We start from the raw sequence: 17,494 nt of genomic DNA on the forward strand, positions 1-17,494 counted from the left end.
AGCCAACTTTCTCGAAATAGCTTCTACGCAGCGTACGCTTCCAAACTGCGGAAGATACTTTGGCGGTCTTCTCGCTTTTTAAAGCTAATACAAGGTATCTAACATACCAGATAATAAATAACTCACTCTCAAGTCGCTCATTACCAGCTATCTTCTTACTCCGCCTCCTCTTACCCTCCTCCCCAATCCCCTGCATCGCTTGTCCGAGACAGCTCCGTGAGGGCCATTTGTTCAATTGCGATGGAATATGGATCCAGACCATGATGTGAACCGCAACCTGGACCAATTAAGCCGGTTCAGTCTCTTTTTCCCTTTACCTTACCGGGTGGCCATCGTACTAGTTGCAGGTAGGCTCTTTTCCTACATCTTCACTCTAGGATATCTTCTTTTCTGGCTCCGCTAACTCTGTCCATCTAGGGGTTTGGGGATGGGGACTGAACCTCCATTACTTATCAGCTGTCAAAATTGTACGTATACTCCTGTCGAAGATCTCTATAGCCTTTAAAGAAGAGCATTAGGACCAAATAAAAATGTCAAGAGGAGCGTTACCAACTAACATACTTCAGGATGTTCCGGCCTTGATTCGGTACCCGTCTCGATCGTCCATTCACCAGGTGCCCGTGTACCGTTCCACATATCACCTTGCAACTTTACTTTCAATCCCACTTGTGATATCCATCCTATTTTTCTGGTCTGTGACACATGGCTCCGCGGAGCACGTTATCGCCTGGGAAATAATCCCGCAATCCTACCTCTTCCTCTTCTTCGTCCTCCTAATCTTCCCCCTTCACCGGCTCTCCCGCACTGGACGACACAGGTTCGTCGTTGCGTTGAAGCGGATTAGCATTGGCGGGCTTGCGGAGACTCAAGATGGGAAATTTGGCGACATAATACTTGCGGATGTTCTGACCAGTTATTCCAAAATCCTGGGAGACCTCTTCGTCAGCGCCTGCATGTTCCTTTCATCCGACGCATCTAGCACCGGTATTCCGAATAGGAAATGCGGCGGCCAAATTGCTGTTCCCCTGCTTATTTGCATCCCCAACGCAATTCGACTCAGGCAGTGCCTGATCGAGTTTGGCCGGGTGCAAAGGGGAAACAGGAGCGTGGATGGTTGGGGTGGACAGCACCTTGCAAACGCGCTCAAATACTCGAGCGCCTTTCCTGTAATTTTATTAACTACATTGCAACGCAATCATGTCCCGGCTACCTCCTCTATGAGTGCAGAAAGCCTACATCGATTATGGTATGTTCCAATGAAAATGGCGCGATCAAACCTCTTTCCCCTAGGCCGCCTCCACTAATATCATACAGGATTCTATCCGCGCTCGTTAACTCACTTTTCACATTCTACTGGGACGTCGCCAAAGATTGGGACCTCACGCTATTTTCCGCGCTGAACCACCCCAACGACCCGGACCACCCGTTCGGCCTACGTCGCCACCGGTATTTCTACGCGAACGAAATGTACTATTCAGCTATTGTCATCGACCTAATTTTACGATTTACATGGGTTTCTCGGCTTTCTGCTCGTTTGGACTGGGTGAATGATATAGAAGGCGGCGTTTTTGCGCTCATGCTCCTTGAGGTTGTTAGGCGGTGGATTTGGATATTTTTCAGAGTTGAGACGGAGTGGGGTGAGTGCCATGATGAACCCCTCTTTTTGTTCCTGTTCATTATATATAACGTCGCTAACGTGGTCATTCTATTGAAACGTTTAGTCCGGAATAACCTTGGCCCAGCACCGGATGATATACTCCTAGGCGAATTTAACGGCAAGATAGACGAAGATTAAATAATAGATGGATCAAACGGACAGCGGGAAAGAGGCTGCTACTCTCCAGCTTGTCTTGTCACCCTTTTTCTTTCTCTTTAGCGTCTACAAACTTTTTGAGCTTTTTGAGATAACATTCCATGTACATGTGCTTACAGTACATTATATCCTTCTTATTTTATATAATTTATATTTCGGTTTACTTTGTATAATATCTCTTTTTGTTGTATTTTCGAATGGGGCTCGAACTTGCTAGTTCTCTAATAATTTCTCCAGGCCCATCCCAGTCAACAGTAGTCTATAGAGTACCATAGCAAATGTAAAACCCTAGCTGGAAACAAACTCAGATCAAAACCCAGGGAGAAAATGACGCCCATGAAAAACATTACTACAGTTACTTTGTGAGCGAAACGAGGAATGAAAGAGTTCGAATCTAATATATGAGATTTATACGGTTGTAAAGATAGCCAAGCTATTTATAGAGGATACATACAAAATTCGGTGGGGGCGGAAGGCAAGCGCATACGCAAAAGAAGAGCGTGAAAAGACACACAAAATGAATAAATAAAAGAAGATAGAAGGAAAGGAAAAGCAAGAGAAAAAGTTTCGCTATGAAAACAATGTGTAATATAATATACCTTAGATGGAATGTAAAAAAGAGAAAAGAGTTTCGCACCGGGTTGAATGAAAAAAAAAAAAAAAAAAAAAAAAAAAAAAAAAAAAAAAAAAGAGGCACAAGAAGGCGACGTAAAGGGAAGTGGGGAAATAAGCAGAAACTCCAACTCTAAGCACAAAAGTTCCTAGGCAAATATTCGAGGAGGGGAACGAGCAGCAGATATGCCTTCTTTGGTGAATACGAAGTGAGAATCAAACAGTATAACCGGGATTTTGGTAGGGCAAGGAAAACCCCTGAAAATTACCAGCAAGAAGGTAGGAGTGGAGGAGCATTTTTTTTTATACCAGAAAGAAAAGTGAGAAAAGGAAGGAAAAGCGGATCCCAAAAAAGAAAAGTCTTAAATTATTTACTTGTATAGCCAAAATCGAATAAGGACATTGCATGGGAGCCAATGTCAACCAAGAAAAGAAAGAAGGTAGAAGAAAATATATTAACTTTATATCATCTGAAACGTCAGAACCAAAAAAAAAAAAAAAAAAAAAAAAAGAAAGAAAGAAAGAAAGAAAGAATTGAGCAGCAGAAAAAGAAAAAAAAAAGCTTTAAACCAACTATCATTGACTAGGCGGGTGATTCTCAAACAAATCTTCTAGGTACGCGCTTGGTGCGCGCCCCTGTGGCGCAACCGATAGATTCACACTACTAGTCGAAGGAAAGCCCTGCTCATGGCCTCCTCCTCGACTTGTCGGCGCAAGACTGGGAGAGGCAGGCGGGGTGGTACCGCCTGTAGATCTCGTGCGGGGGTACCCCTGCGTCTGCGGGCCGAGTGGCGAGAGACCTATAGATTGGCCCGGGGCGGTGGTGGAGCCTGTAGCATAGTATCCCGCGGGGAGGTAGCTGGAACCCCTGTTCCCGCTCGTGTGCAGGCCAGCACCAGCAGTTGGGGAAAAGAAGAGGCTCGAGTTTGGCGTGTGGGTTCGCGGTGGTAATCCAGAAAGGCGTGCACCGCTGTTGCCCATCTTTTCCATCGACATGGATGCGCCAGGCGCAAATTGAGGGTAGACGCCGGATCTTCGCTTGTTGAGGAGCGCGGGGGTTGTATCTGACAGATCGGGGCGGGTTGCTGCGCGGCGGACGGACCGGTTGATAGACCAGGCTACCAGCACTCGCCAAAGGAATATTATCAGGCCGAACAAGCCTAGGGCGCCACCAACACCTATGAAGATAGAGCCATCTGGGATGCTTGTGGGTTGGAGATACGGAGCCCCGGCATGTGGGGGCACTTGCGGGGTGGGTGTTCTGAAGAGCGGGGGGAGGCTCAAGGAAGAACTATCGCTGGTTATTGAGGGCAAGTTGGCTGAACTGACGGTGGTTGTGGTAGGAGGATCAGTTGTGGTTGTTGTTGTTGTTGTAATGGGAGGAAGGACGCTCTCGGTTGTTCCAGTTGGTTGTTCAGTCTCTTGCGACGTGGTTTCGCTGGTTCCGGTGTTTGTGGGTTCCGGACTGGGGGCATCTGTTGTTCTAGGAGGCGGTCTTGGGTTTGGGGCTTGCGCTTCCACTTTGCCAACTAGAACCAGCAGACATAAAAACAGCACGAAAAGCAGGAATGGCCTCGAAGCCAGTCTCCGCAAGCGTCTCATAATCGACGAGGCACGGAGAATCTGCCAGTCGGTAGAGACAGGGCCTGGTAGAGCCGGGGGGGGGGGGGGGTTCTTGACTCCAATATAAAAATCCCGAGACTAACACAGTATCACCGAGTCCGAGCAATGAATTCGGCGACCCGATAGGGGATATCCAAGACCCCAATGTATTAAAATCAGTCTCTCTTATCTATAGAGGTGATCTCCGGGTTTGAGATGTGGGTGGCGCTAGGTGGGGGATTGGTTAAAAATCCCGGATCTGGCAAGGAATGTTGGTCTGAGGGAAGGGTGGAGTTGGTTGGCAAAATATGGGTTAAAACAAATGAAATACGTAGCGACGGAGACTCGAGGAGGAGCTACAGCGAGGAGAGAGCTGCACACAAGCAAGAAGACTAGTAGATAAAGAGCGTACACGCAGCGGAACGAGAGAGGGGCGCAGCGAGTGGAGAAATATTCTGAGGACGTTGAAACAGACGCAGGATGAGGCTCTGGCCGTGGGGCTCATCTTGAGGGCTGTGATTGGCTGCTTGTTATATAAAAATGGACAACCTATACCATAAGGGGAATGGTTTCCTATCACCAGTCTCAAAATAGAATAATCACGTGATTTAGGTTTCTGGCCCAAAAAGGAAAATGTCCGAAATCCAATTGAGCTTGATATACTCCATACTAGCCAGCATAACAAAAAATATCAAGCAGATAGCCTCTGCCGGATCTTGACATAGATTTCTCTTCCCTTTCCCGCCCCCCCTTTTCGCTGCTGTTTCGTGCATCTACTAGGGCAAGCCTACTCATCGCGGCATTCACTAGCTAGCATCCCAGTACTCCGTAGAAACGCCGTCATCTCGAAGTAGGACGTTGGATAGTAGCAAGGGCGTATATAGTGCACGACGTCCCCCGCGCTTTTGAGTTCAAACACGAACTCTACATCTCTCAAATATAAAATTCACGGGTGAAAATAAACACGTCCGGAGGTGTAAATTTGTATTGTTTGTAAAAGCCAGCGACCCAGATCTAGCGGGAAAAATAACCCGACAACGGAAGAAAAAAAAAAAAAAATAACCCATGGACAGATAAAACACTATGAAGAGGGGAAAAAGCACGATCTGCCATAAGTAAAAGCAACATAAAATATAAAACAACATAAATGAGTACACACCAAAGCGCGAAACCAGAAGAGTATAGACATGTATGAAAGAGAAAGTAGATGAACGTAACACCATCATACCTCCCTAAATTAATAGGGGGAAAAGGCGGAACAAAAAGAAATAAATCAAAAAAAAAAAAAAAAAAAAAAAAAAAAAAAAAAAAAAAAAAAAAAAAAACCCCCGTTTTCCCTTTATGGGCCAAAGCGAGGAACAAAAAACAAAACTTTTTGCTGCTTTTTTGCTGCCGCAGGACTATTATCCTTCTCAAATGCAGCATAGGACACCTTCAGGCTTAACAGGGCCGAAAGCCCCACGTAGGTAACCAGGGCGAATAACAGGCCGCCCATCAGTCCCATGAATATTCCTATCGAAGCGCATGTGTGTCAGTGAGATAAATCCATGAATAAATGAGGACATAAGACAGCATATAAAATAAACACCCCATGCCGTCGGTACTAGGGGGAAGCGAAGGGAGAGAGAGAGGGGGGGGGGGGGGGGGGGAAGAAAGGAAAAGAAAAAGAAACGCACCCGGGCTAAGGAACTGATACTTCTCAAACAACGGTTGATTCCTCCATTGCTCGTCACCGTCGTCTTTACCATCACCCTCGCCATCACGGCGCACATGCGAATGCGCCGCGGTGTCCCGATTCATATTGGTCCGCAGCGGGTTCTGGTAGATATCTGTGTCGATCTCGTTGTATATGGCCGGCTCCTCTGTTTCGATACCCGCCGGGGTAAACTCTCTGGGCGTCGTGGTGTATAGCACAGTGTAATCGCGCGACGGGAGGCGGTCGATGATGGCATCAAGGAACTCATCTATCATTTTCATTCAGTTCATATATTCCCGCAAGCACACAGGGATGACCTCACCCACCATTCTTGACGAGTTGTTCAGATCTATTCGAGTCCGCAGCTACGCTGGCAAAATCAACCCTGAGAACCAGCGGTGTTTTCGTGTATGTCTGTAGTTTTGTGCCTGTTATACAGCGACCCCTCGTCGGAAGCCAGATGATTAGCCAGCCTTTCTTCAACCTCTCAGTCCAACCCGAGTTACAATATGATGTATGAGACCAGAATCCAGAAAAACTCACCCGACACATCAACCCTCTCAACCACCACCCCACACCCCTCCTCCAATACCCCCTGCAACGTATCCACATCCACCCGGCCCACAACTTCACTAACGGCAAAACTCCCCTTCACCTCCTCATCCAGCTTCAGCACCCGCCGCCGTAGCCGCGGCGTGGCATCGCCGGAGCTGTAATCGCGTGCGTGCACGCCCGGTTGCGAGATGAGGATGTAGGTGGCTGCGGAGCAGGATTTGAGAGCGGGGGAGGTGGAGAGGGAGGTGGAGAGTGTGTTTGCGGCTTCGAATTGGCGGGAGGGGACGGGGAAGGCGGTTCTGTGAGTATCATGGGGTTAGGTGGGTTGTTTCTCAATGGGGGATTTTGTTCCAGGGGGAGGGGGCGTAAAAAGGGAATGTATGTATGTAAAAGAGGTAGATGGTACGGTAGGTATGTCTAGGGGGAATGGGGGGATGTGGATACTCACTCGTGTGTAGAGAAGAGGAAGAAGGGCGATGTATCTCTGAATGCGTCGACGGTTGTTACCGCTGCTGATGATGCGAGGGCGAAAAGCCCCAGCCCGTTGATCCACATGGTCGCTGCTGAGGGCAAGGCAGCTTGGTGGTATGGTCTGTGGTTATGCGGTTCGTGTATCGAGTTGTACGTTGTTGTACGGAGTATTTATATAGTTACGGATGTTGGAGCTTGAAGCTTGTGTTTGGATGGATGGAAAGCGGCTTGCAGGCGAGTTGACGACATTGGTGGTCTTGGCATCAGAATCGACTTTGCCGCAAACTCACTCCCTCACTCCATGCTACTCAAACTACTCCGTACACACACAATTGTTGAATTGTTGATAATCTAGACCTATTGTTCTCTGATCAAGCAAGTCTAACTTTATCATAAATAGTGCATGTTTTACAATTAGGAATTCCCCAATGATACCCAGAAAAAATACTACATATCTATACGAAATAGATCAATAAAACATAGAAGCCCATCTCAGAGCCAAAAGTTTCCAATATCTTGCAAGCTCTATATCATAAGTGCTAGTGTAGTGGGAAAGATGAAATGAAAAAGTCCCAACTTTAAGAAATAAAATAGGGAAACATAATCTTAGGAGATCTGGGGGGAAATAACAGAGAATAATTCGACGACTCATGTGGCCGGGGTAGTTAAACTTATTAAAATGAGATACATTCCTTTTCCTTGCCTTGCCATACTTCCCTTCTTATCTTTGTATCTTTGTTTTTTTCTTTAGTGCCACGCGTGCACTTTTCCCACCCCGCTTCCTTTTCTATTTATTTCCTCCCCACCCATTCCCTCCTTTCTATTTATTCCGACACACACACACACACACACACACACACACACACATATATATATATATCACAACACCACCAAAAGTAGCTCAGCCCCCCATCCCCATCCTCATCCAACCGATCCCAACTCTCAAACACAACCTCATTCAATAATCAAGATAAACAAACTCCCACTCACGCCTTAGCAGGAATATGAGCCGAGGGCACAGATCCATTGCCAACAGCCTTCATGCTCGCCTCGCGGGCACCCGTCAGGGCGAACTGAGATGGGATACCCTCAATGCGGTGGGTGGAATTTATATTCTTCACAGCCATGATTTGCCAGCAGGTGGCGCTGCCCTGGCGCGAGATGATGGTGGAGTAGGCAAGGAAGTATTCCCAGATCTAATGGGGGAGAGAATTAAATTAGGTTTTGCTCTTGTTTTTATGGCGGACAAACTAGAGACAGTGTTAGAGGAATGGAAAACGGAATGGAAAACATACTCTGTACCACCTCTTGCCATACTTGGCCTGTACCTTCTCTTTATTAGCGACCCAGTTCCGGTACCACCGCCATAGCGTCGCGGAATAGTGCACGCCAATGGTGTCAACGGCCCTAATCTCGAACCCAGCACCTTCAAGCCGATCAATAACAAAGCCAAGCGGCGTGCTAGCGTCCGCGCCCGGGAAGATATACTTGTTCATGAACAAGCCCCAGATCAGATCCTCGTACTGCCACGCCTTGCGCAGGCCAGCAATCTGCAGGAAGAAGACGCCGTCGTCGTTCAGCATGTCGTAGACCTGTGAGAAGAAGGAGGCCAGGTGGCGCACGCCGACGTGCTCAGCCATCTCGAGACAGGTGATCTGGTTGTAGCCGCCGGGGACGGCGGGGCAGTCACGGTAGTCAGAGCAGATAATGCGGCTCTGGGATTCGTCGATTCCGGCCTTGCGGAGGCCGTTGTTGCCCCATTTAGTCTGGTTGCGGCCGAGAGTGATGCCGGTGACATGGGCGCCGTAGTGCACGCTGGCATATTTGGCGAGCGTGCCCCAGCCGCAGCCTAGGTCTAGTACCTTGTCACCAGGTTTGATCTGGATCTTTTCGCAGACGATGGCGAGTTTGTTGTCCTGGAGTTCCTCGAGGGTTTCTTCCCTGGTAATGTCGCTGATGATGCCGGAGGTGTAGATCATGCGTGGGCCCAGGAACCAGCCGTAGAAGTCATCACCACGGTCATAATGGCCACGGACTTGCTCCTCATCTGTAGAGGGCGTTAATATACGTACAAATTACACGTCAGAAAAATAAATAAATAAGTAATTAAAATAAATAAATACCTTGGCTACGAGTATGCATGATAACCTCCGGAATCATGCCCGTCAAAAAGAACTTATACAAGCTCATCGTAAAGCGGAAAGCAGCCCAATCATGGCGATACTCCAAGGCCTCAAGACAATCACCCTTGAAATCCACCACACCGTCAAAGTACATCTCATGGAAGGTCTCCATTGGGATCTTGCTCTTGCCGTGGTACCTGGCACGGTCATGCTCGTTGTGGAAGTGCAGGTAGTGTTCGACGGGGCGGCCGGGGTATTTGGCCTTCTCATTTTTGCGAGGGGAGATGGAGGAAGCGACGGACCAGAACGCCATGAGGATGGGGATTGAGGTAAACAGGGCCAGGAAGACGGTTGTGTACAAGCCGCCGCCGATTTGACGGGCGAAGTAGGCTGGGATGAGGACTAGGAGGGAGATGAGGAGGACGTTGGAGAAGCTGTCGCTTCCGGCGCCGTCGGCTGGTAAGGGGGCATTTTTGATGGCGGGATACTATACACAACATCAACTCGAATTAGAGAAAGAATTGGCAAAGACAACTGGAGGTTTGTAGTCTAAAACCAATTGATGGGGGGATTGGTTGGTACAAAATAGGTAAAGAAACCAAGCAATTGAAACTCACCGACGTGGTCCGCACACCACAGCTGTCTGACGGGGGAGAAGGGGATGGGGCAGCGGGAGTCTCGATGAACTCGAAGTCCTCGGAGGACTCGGAGTGAGCTCTCGCCATGGGTGTGTTTTGTTGAGCTGGGCTGAAGGGTAGGGAGGGAATTGGAGAGGGATGGAGGTGGAGAGAGAGAGGAGAGGAGAGGAGAAAAGGAAGAGCAAGAAGAGGAGGAAGAGGAAGAGGAAGAGGAAGATGCAGCAGAAGTTATTTAATCTGGTGGTGGTGAGGTTCTAACCTTGGACGGACGGGCAACAAACTAAAATATTTAGCTCCCGGCCCTGTGAACGACACGTTGGAGCTATTATTATTATTATTATTATTATTATTATTATTTACAACAGCGTACGGAGTAACTTACTGTGGAGGAAAGTTGAACAAGACAAGAAGAAGACAGCAGACAACACACGGAAAATGAAACCTACTATTATTATAATTGAATTATTATTGGGAAACAGAGAGCATGCGGGATTGACCGACCTAACTACCTCAATAATAATAACTCCGTACAATGCCTGGTAGGAACAAGGAACAAGCCGCCGCCCTCAACAAAATAAATAATGAAATAATACGCTGCGTAGTAACTAATAATAAGAGTAATAATAGTTTCATCCTTCATCCCCCCCTTGAGGCGCTGAGATCCAGGAACAGAATCCTTGACGGTTGGGATTATATCATGATTACGCAGTATGAAAAAAGACTCTCTTCTCTCTCTCTCTTCTCTCCATTACGCAACGCGTCGTTCCGTCGGCAGACTGGGCAGACTAGCCATGGTTGTTGTTATTTGTATTCTTTTTATTATATATCATTTTACTATTTTGTTATTATTGTTATTCGGAAAACCCCACGTAAATAACATGGCGCTTATCCCCATCCTCGCCATTGGAGTAACAACCTCTCTTCGCCCGCCAATTCTGATGCGAGATGACACCGCGACTCTTTCGACTAAAAAATGCCTGTATTATTTTTATTATTATTATTATTCCCACGCTGTAATATAATGGTTTTTGTTATACAATAACGCAGGTTCAAATCTGTAATACCTGAGCAGCACGATCAACCACAAGAAAGAAAGTAGGAAACGCCAAGAGTCCTCTGACGACGCCTTTAAAGATTCAAACAAAACAGAATGCCCCCACACCCAATTGCCCCCCAATTCACATGCCTTTAGTAAATAAAAAAGAGAAAAGATAGAGCAAGGGTAAACCGGAATCGTTAAGATAAAATCACGTCACAACGTAAGCTGGAAATCCGCTGCCTCATCATCCTCCACGCGGAACAGCGCGATCTCCTCCTTCTCCTCCTGCTCCTCCTGCTCATATTCAGGCGCAGAATCAAATAACCCCGCAGCCTTGCACCGCGACCACATCTCGCTCCCAAACGGCGGGCTGCCGTAGACCTCCATATATTTGGCTGGGGAGAGGATATCTGCCGGGTTCTTCGAGCTCGAGGTCGCCTGCCTAGCGGTAGTATTCTGTCTACTAGTAGTCGTGCCAGCAGTCTTCTGCCATAAACTAGATGATACCCGTCGCCCCCTGGAATATCCAACTGTGGTCCGTGAACTGGCCGTGGCAGCCGCATGGCGCATAGTTGACGGGTTGGACGGAGTCGGCTGTTGTTTTTGCTGCCTTTGTTGCTTTTGCTGTTTTTGCTCCTGTTGCTGTTTCGTAGGCCGGGCGAAGCCCGACGAGAACCTGATCTTAGGTTTGGGTTTAGGCTTATGCTTTGGCATAGGGGGAGCAACAGTAGATTGTGGTTGCTGAGAGAGCATCCTCGCAGCAGTGCGCGACTTGACCGTAGAGATGGACCGGTCCACAATGACCCTTTTAGCCGGCTGTTGTCTCATCACCCGCTTCCTCATGATCTCCGCAGCCATCTCTTCAGCACATGGTTCATCGGGGAACTGGCGGACATTGATCCCCAGAAGCTCCATGTTGTCGACTTGCTCCTGGATCAGGGCATCCATCCGCTTATCGTATGCTTCCTGTTCTGCTTTCCTTTCTCGCTCCTTGCGGGTCAATCCATCTTCCCCGACTTCTTCGTCGGCGAATAATTTATGCCACCCGCGCGTGAAGTTCTTGCCTTTGAATTGTGGGAAGTCCTCGTTGTAAGGGATGTCTTCAGGGGGGTCCGGTAATGCTGTGGGAAATATAATGAAAATAATAAGATATAAACCACTTAAATACGCAGTGATCAAAAAATCGGAAAGGATGGGGGAGACTTAGATACGTACGTGTTGGTTTAGGGGGCATATATTCAATATCTGGAACATCCTCCTGCGTGTTTTCTACAGTAACTGCCCTAGGCTGGCTTGGCTGGATTTCAGGAGCACTATGCTTCAGTTTTCGAGTTGTTGAAGGCCGCTTTACTGTCTTGGCTGGCTTAGATGTACCCAATGGTGGCGCTGGGGTTTGAAAGGAGTTCGCCTTTGCATTTGTCGTTTTCATCCCCAAGGGAGCACGACTTCGCGGGGCTATATCCCAGAAAACAAGCGTCAGATACAACTGTCCAATTATCGAGGACGCGGGGAATACTTTGAAATCAACTCACCCATCGGCGTAACGAGTGCATTCCCACCAGCAATCGTATCCTTCCCCGGCCTTGGGAGGTTCTCATTCTGTCCATTATTCACCTTTCCTGTCTTCCTCCCTCCTCCAAATGCCAGAGGGTTATTTTCGTCATTTAGTGGTAGTTTAAAAGGTGTGTTTGGTGCTCTATTTCCGGGAGTCTTTGGCTGTAGTTGTCTGGTACTCTGGTTCAGGGGCTTTGCAGCAGCAGCCGTCCGATGGGCATGGACAAGGTTCTCTTGATCTCTTGCGGCCAACATTTTGAGGTGAATGATGGGTTTAATTTTACACTGGCGGAGTCTCCCGCCAGATGCAAGGGAGTAATTCCTTTTTATTTGTTTTCTTAATTAATTCGAGTTGAAGAGTTGATGCAAGAAGGCTGATACATAGTTGATGAATTATTGTCTTCCTCGTCAACCACAAGTCGCTGTTATCGTATCAACGTCAATGTTTTGGGCAGGCGTTGGCAGGGGAACCAAAGTCCATTACTTAATATCTTACCTAATCCACCCAAACAGCAAACCCGCCGGGTTTCACTTGCTTTCCCTCCCCGCTACAAACTAACCAACTAACGACAGACAGGCAACTTGCTAGACCAACCAACAATAATAAGCAGAAACATCCCTCACTTGTCTTGTCTTGTCTCCTTATCTCTTGTCTCTGCCCGGCAGTTCTCTGACATCCCTCTATACTCAACCAACTACCACCTCGTTTTGTTCGTCTATCTCGTTGACCGACCATACCTTTTGTTTACCTGCCCCTCTCCACTTAAGACTCGCCTACCCTTAACAAACAACAACCGTCAACATGGATAGAATCAAGGAGGTCCGTATTCCCTGTCTAGTTACCGCGGGGTAGCATCCGGAGGGGTGGTCCCAGAGCTTCGTTCGCCCCCTTTCCACCCAAACCCCTCCTATAGCAATTGAACCTCTGCAGCAAACGAAGGAGGGGTGGGAAAGGAAAGGGGGAAACGGAGGCGGCGGAGCGCGGAGCGAGGCTTGTTTCTGCTGCCTTCATAAACTCCAATTAGATTTAAAATAAATGGATATAATTAGAACTGACCTTGGCTTACTTTTGTTTTCTTTTTTGGGAATATACAGAAAATGAACACCCTCCGCCTGGAGGCCGACGATGCCCACGCCAAGGTCGAAGAGCTACAGGCTAAAGTCAAGGCTCTCGAGCAGGAGAATCTGGCAAAGGAGCAGGAAATCAAATCTCTCACACATCGAAACCAGCTGCTGGAGAGCGACATCGAGAAGCTCGAGGTCGATCTTAAAGAAGCTAAGGCTTCCGCCTCCGAGAACGCCCAGCATGGTACACAGAATGAGTCTATGCAAAGACGTCTGCAGCTCCTCGAGGAGGAGGCCGAGGAGACTGATAAGACCCTCCGTGAGACGAATGAGAAGTGCGTTTCTCCTCTTCTCCCTTCCTCTTTACTTTTTGGGGGTTTCCCTAAGTGCAACTTTTATGATTTCAAGATGCTAACCACCATGTTATTCAAATTTAGGCTCCGCCAAACCGATGTCAAGGCCGGACACTACGAGCGCAAAGTCCAGGCGCTCGAGACTTCCCGTGACCAATGGGAGGCCAAGTATGAGGAAATGGCCCAGAAGTACGAGAATTTGCAGAAGGAGCTACGGGAGCTGGAGACTGCCATGGGCAATGTGTAGATGATGGGGGTAGGGAGCGTGGTGTATACAAATATATTCTTCAACAAGCTTGTCTCTTTCTTCTTAGTCTCGCCTCGTGTCGCTTCTCTCCATATGTGATTGCGATCTCGTGCTTCTAGTCACTGCTTGAACTGTTAAAGGAAGACAGAAAACCGCCAAATAACATGTCACTGTTCTGACCTTGAAGCTACTGTCATGTGTCATGTGCTTTTCTTTTCTTTTCTTCTTTTTTTCCCCCCTACTATCCTCTTTTATATTTATTTCCCCAAATTTGTCCACGTATGATTTATCTTTCCCGACTGCGGTACATAGAGCCTTTAATGAGATTCGATTCATTGTTGCCCATGGCAACTGTTCCATATGTTCTGTTTATCAGGTTCGTAGAGTCGTGGCCGTAATCATTCGTATCTGTTGCAATGATGTATCTCATTTGATCAAATCGAATGAATAACTCCATACGTCTCGTCGGGAATGAATCTATGTCGCCACCCTCCTCTCCCTCGCCCGCTTCTTGCCCCCAGCCCGCTCCTTGAACTTCGTAACCCTCCGCTCGGCCTTATTCTCATACCGGAAACTCCTCTTCTTCCTCTTCGAATTACTCTTCGACCGACCCGACGCATTATCACCATTCTTATCAGTATCCTTGTTTTTACTCTTATACTTCGGGTTCTCCTTGGTCCATACTCGCTTTTTCGGTTTTGATGTATCCTCACCACCCTCTCGTCCTTCATGTTCCGCCTTGTTCTTGTTCTTTTTCTCTTCCCCATCATCTTCACTGTCGTCTTCGTCGTCGTCACTCTCCACACCAACTCTCCTCCTCAGCCCGTCCCGCGAAGAAGAATCCAACTCCTCCACCGTAACAGTCGTATATTTATCCTCGTCGATATATTCCGCCTCATAGTCGACCGGCGGTGGCTCGGCGATTCCCTCCCACTCCTCATCCGTACTATTATCATTCTCCCCATCTTCATCCTCATCGGAACCGCTCTCCCCCGCCGCCGCACGGCTTATCTCCCGCATCAGCGTTCTGTTTTGCTCAAGGGCTCGTTCGAATTCTGCGCGGCGCTCGTCTCGTATCTTTTTTACCCCATTAAATAGGATTGGTTAATGAATTTAACAATGGAAACACAGCACCTCAAATGGATTTCTCTTCTTTTCTTTCCCGGAAAATTGTATATATATCTTTTTGAAATTCAACCAGAAGAAGAGAAACTACTAACCCGCCGCCTCTGCTCCCTCTTCTCCTCCTTCGCTCTCTTCTCCGCATTCTCCTGTGCCTGCTTGGCGCGCTGTACCTTGCGCTTATGGAAACCCGTCAAGTACTCCGCCCGCGCACTGGGATCGAAGAGGATCTCTGGAACGGCGTTGGGGTGGGAGGAGGTCAGTTTGCGTTTTTTGGGGTAAGGCGCCATATTTTCTATCTTCCTAGCGCTCTGGTTCTGTTTGCGGGTTGATTTAACTATTTATTTATTTGGTTGTTTTCTTCTTGGTGCTGGTTTCGCTTGCGAGGATCGGGGTATTGATTAATTGATTAAGTAGGGGTTAGTGAAGTGTTAGGGGAAAGATTGTACAGTATTTGCTTCGATGATTCCTTTTATTTAGATAAAAAAACAAGAATTATCAGAGCTTCAAGTTTAAGCGGGCATCAGTGCCAAGGAATGAATTTGCCAAGCCTTCGATCCACATCAAGCCTAGCGCTATCAACCGGCAGTCCTTCTCCAACGACCTATATACAGTAGATTTGTGCAGATATTAGGATTGATTCCGACTCTATCATAACTCACCACTGACATCTTCTCTACTGATTTTACAACGTCTCTAACGAGCTATCCTTCGACTGGGGAATAGCATCTGCTCATCCAAACTGTCACCTTTCGTCAGCGATGCGTGGATGTTTAGATCGATCGATCATGAGTCCTTAAAAGAACAAAATTATGGCGGATAATCCGCATGGTGTTACGAAGCCCGTTCCTCATCCTTGCACTCGGGGGTTCTAACATATGGCATCCATCCTCCCACGAAAGCAACGCGGAGCTAGTGGATCCGCGACGTGGCGAATGCGATTACTGACTTGAGAAAACATGAAGCTTCAAAATTCGCTGTTCTAGAAATACATGACAGAGGGACACCTGCTGTCTATGCATATATAAGGTCGGTTGATACACGGGCACATCTCGATATCTTTTACCGCACTGCAATTTTCTCTCTGACATTGCTCCAGTGACGTCAGGCGTGTGGGCCAACCGTCGAAAGGTGCACTCAGAGGGGTTCGCGAGGTTCATCTCATGTCATAGTCGCAATGCAAAGACTTCTGTCTATATAAACTAGGCCCGCGCCTTCGAATCTTGTCAAGCTTCTTAGATGCCGTTTGCCGGTGCCATTGAAATAGTAAATGCGGCTGACGGAGGGAGTTCTGAAACCGCCACATCAATAAATACATTGTTAATATCCAGAGAGGAGGAGGCATGCGTTTCTTACTCTTTCTTTCACTGGGATATGCAGTCTCTATCTTCGCTAAATAAAGATGTCGGGGCCGTATTCCGTCAACTTCCACCCAGGCACAGATAAAAAAGAGTGTTTCTTTTTCAGAGTGGTTTGTCTGAAACAACTAATGATATTCACCTGAAGCTAAAAATGACGACGAGACGCGATTTTTATTTAACATTTTTCGCGGACTCGGATTCGTCCTGCCATTAAGAGCAAGTACGGGACCGCTCAGAACTACAGTGTACTCATCTTGGATAAATTTCATCTAATAACTACAAAGCCAAACGTTTTTCGTACTGGTGATAAGCCATATAATACCTGCTTTGAAAATTCTGCTCATTGAAGACCAGTGAAGTTTAACGTCATCGCTTTCATCGGGTTCTTTCACATGAAATCTCACTCGCGCCGAAGTGGCATATGATATGTATGCGAGGATATTACTCAACCAATCTTCAAATCTTTTTACCTTTTCCTTTACAACATCATTCTCTCATCATCCCATCATCGAGGTTAATCTAGTTGTTCTGGATTGCCATGGGTGTCCTCCAAAGACGAAACAGAGACATTTCGCCACAAGACCTGCTTACCTCCGGATATGCTGACTAATAAAACAGCCTATATAATTCCCAATGAGGGTGTAGTTTATGCCTTCGGGCATTTGGTCAATTGAAACGATACAGAGAAGATTAGCATGGCCCCTGCACTAAGGATGACACGCTCAATCAAAGAGAAGCTACAAGTTTTTTTTTATATCCCTTACTGACCCTTCGTGGTGATGGATCGTGCGGTCTTGTAATTTTTGATGCAAGTTTCGATGGTTTTGGTGGGGAAATGCGCAATAGGCGTTGAGTGGGCTGAGGGCAGTAGTGGTGTTGTGGGTTCGAAACGGGGAAACGTCAGATTTATTTTAACCAGCCCAACGACATTTTTTTTTTTTTTTTTTTCCCCACCAAGTCGAGGCAGAAACAAAATCTCAAATCTCAAAATAGAATAGAGTATAATAATAATAAAAAAGGAATAAAATAGCTCTCCACGGAGCGGGGAGTGCTTTTTCTTTCCCACAAGGCAAAGGAACCACCCCCTCAGTCATCTAAAACGAATTTTGCGTATGCCATGGCTATTATTGAATCAAACAAATAAATAGTTAACTAGTTACAAAAAGTTACCTTAACAGAAAGACGTCTCCGGTGCATTTCCGAGGGCTCTCCAACACTCTTTTTGATCCACTGCGTTTGCTCT

The 17,494-nt window shown here is 47.3% G+C and overlaps 7 protein-coding genes across 8 annotated transcripts; 2 read left to right on the forward strand and 5 right to left on the reverse strand.

Annotated features, from left to right (window-relative positions):
* Positions 1 to 20: 20 nt before the first annotated feature.
* BDCG_07002 (protein-ER retention protein) lies at positions 21 to 2,300 on the forward strand. Its single transcript, XM_045422765.1, has 5 exons — positions 21 to 347; positions 418 to 467; positions 567 to 1,246; positions 1,315 to 1,637; positions 1,722 to 2,300. Exons 1-5 carry the CDS (start codon positions 248 to 250, stop codon positions 1,793 to 1,795), a joined length of 1,227 nt encoding a protein of 408 aa, XP_045278336.1. The 5' UTR covers positions 21 to 247; the 3' UTR covers positions 1,796 to 2,300.
* Positions 1,876 to 4,526, reverse strand: BDCG_07003 (uncharacterized protein). The gene has a single exon (XM_045422766.1). It carries the CDS (start codon positions 4,025 to 4,027, stop codon positions 3,002 to 3,004), a length of 1,026 nt encoding a protein of 341 aa, XP_045278337.1. The 5' UTR covers positions 4,028 to 4,526; the 3' UTR covers positions 1,876 to 3,001.
* An 819-nt stretch (positions 4,527 to 5,345) lies between these two features.
* On the reverse strand, positions 5,346 to 7,040 carry BDCG_07004 (uncharacterized protein). The gene is made up of 5 exons (XM_045422767.1): positions 6,727 to 7,040; positions 6,267 to 6,577; positions 6,050 to 6,151; positions 5,704 to 5,991; positions 5,346 to 5,539 (listed from the first exon to the last, which is right to left on the reverse strand). Exons 1-5 carry the CDS (start codon positions 6,831 to 6,833, stop codon positions 5,367 to 5,369), a joined length of 981 nt encoding a protein of 326 aa, XP_045278338.1. The 5' UTR covers positions 6,834 to 7,040; the 3' UTR covers positions 5,346 to 5,366.
* Positions 7,041 to 7,076: 36 nt separating this feature from the next.
* BDCG_07005 (cyclopropane-fatty-acyl-phospholipid synthase) lies at positions 7,077 to 10,175 on the reverse strand. The gene is made up of 4 exons (XM_045422768.1): positions 9,490 to 10,175; positions 8,873 to 9,359; positions 8,045 to 8,796; positions 7,077 to 7,945 (listed from the first exon to the last, which is right to left on the reverse strand). Exons 1-4 carry the CDS (start codon positions 9,595 to 9,597, stop codon positions 7,736 to 7,738), a joined length of 1,557 nt encoding a protein of 518 aa, XP_045278339.1. The 5' UTR covers positions 9,598 to 10,175; the 3' UTR covers positions 7,077 to 7,735.
* A 242-nt stretch (positions 10,176 to 10,417) lies between these two features.
* BDCG_07006 (uncharacterized protein) lies at positions 10,418 to 13,227 on the reverse strand. The gene is made up of 5 exons (XM_045422769.1): positions 13,171 to 13,227; positions 12,600 to 13,109; positions 12,082 to 12,525; positions 11,765 to 12,004; positions 10,418 to 11,670 (listed from the first exon to the last, which is right to left on the reverse strand). The coding sequence occupies exons 3-5, from the start codon at positions 12,356 to 12,358 to the stop codon at positions 10,763 to 10,765; spliced, it is 1,425 nt and encodes a 474-aa protein (XP_045278340.1). The 5' UTR covers positions 12,359 to 12,525; positions 12,600 to 13,109; positions 13,171 to 13,227; the 3' UTR covers positions 10,418 to 10,762.
* On the forward strand, positions 12,538 to 17,393 carry BDCG_07007 (tropomyosin). The gene is made up of 4 exons (XM_045422770.1): positions 12,538 to 12,923; positions 13,199 to 13,503; positions 13,606 to 15,919; positions 15,990 to 17,393. Exons 1-3 carry the CDS (start codon positions 12,906 to 12,908, stop codon positions 13,766 to 13,768), a joined length of 486 nt encoding a protein of 161 aa, XP_045278341.1. The 5' UTR covers positions 12,538 to 12,905; the 3' UTR covers positions 13,769 to 15,919; positions 15,990 to 17,393.
* Positions 13,485 to 16,418, reverse strand: BDCG_07008. 2 transcript variants are annotated; one of them, XM_045422772.1, is made up of 4 exons: positions 16,247 to 16,418; positions 15,697 to 16,181; positions 14,989 to 15,632; positions 13,485 to 14,845 (listed from the first exon to the last, which is right to left on the reverse strand). In XM_045422772.1, exons 3-4 carry the CDS (start codon positions 15,178 to 15,180, stop codon positions 14,246 to 14,248), a joined length of 792 nt encoding a protein of 263 aa, XP_045281923.1. In that variant the 5' UTR covers positions 15,181 to 15,632; positions 15,697 to 16,181; positions 16,247 to 16,418; the 3' UTR covers positions 13,485 to 14,245. The 2 variants fall into 2 exon arrangements, with proteins under 2 accessions (XP_045281923.1, XP_045278342.1); XM_045422771.1 differs by having other exon boundaries at positions 14,989 to 16,181.
* Positions 17,394 to 17,494: the final 101 nt, after the last annotated feature.

This window comes from Blastomyces dermatitidis (assembly GCF_000003525.1).
Source record: "Blastomyces dermatitidis ER-3 genomic scaffold supercont1.7, whole genome shotgun sequence".
NCBI lineage: Eukaryota > Fungi > Ascomycota > Eurotiomycetes > Onygenales > Ajellomycetaceae > Blastomyces > Blastomyces dermatitidis.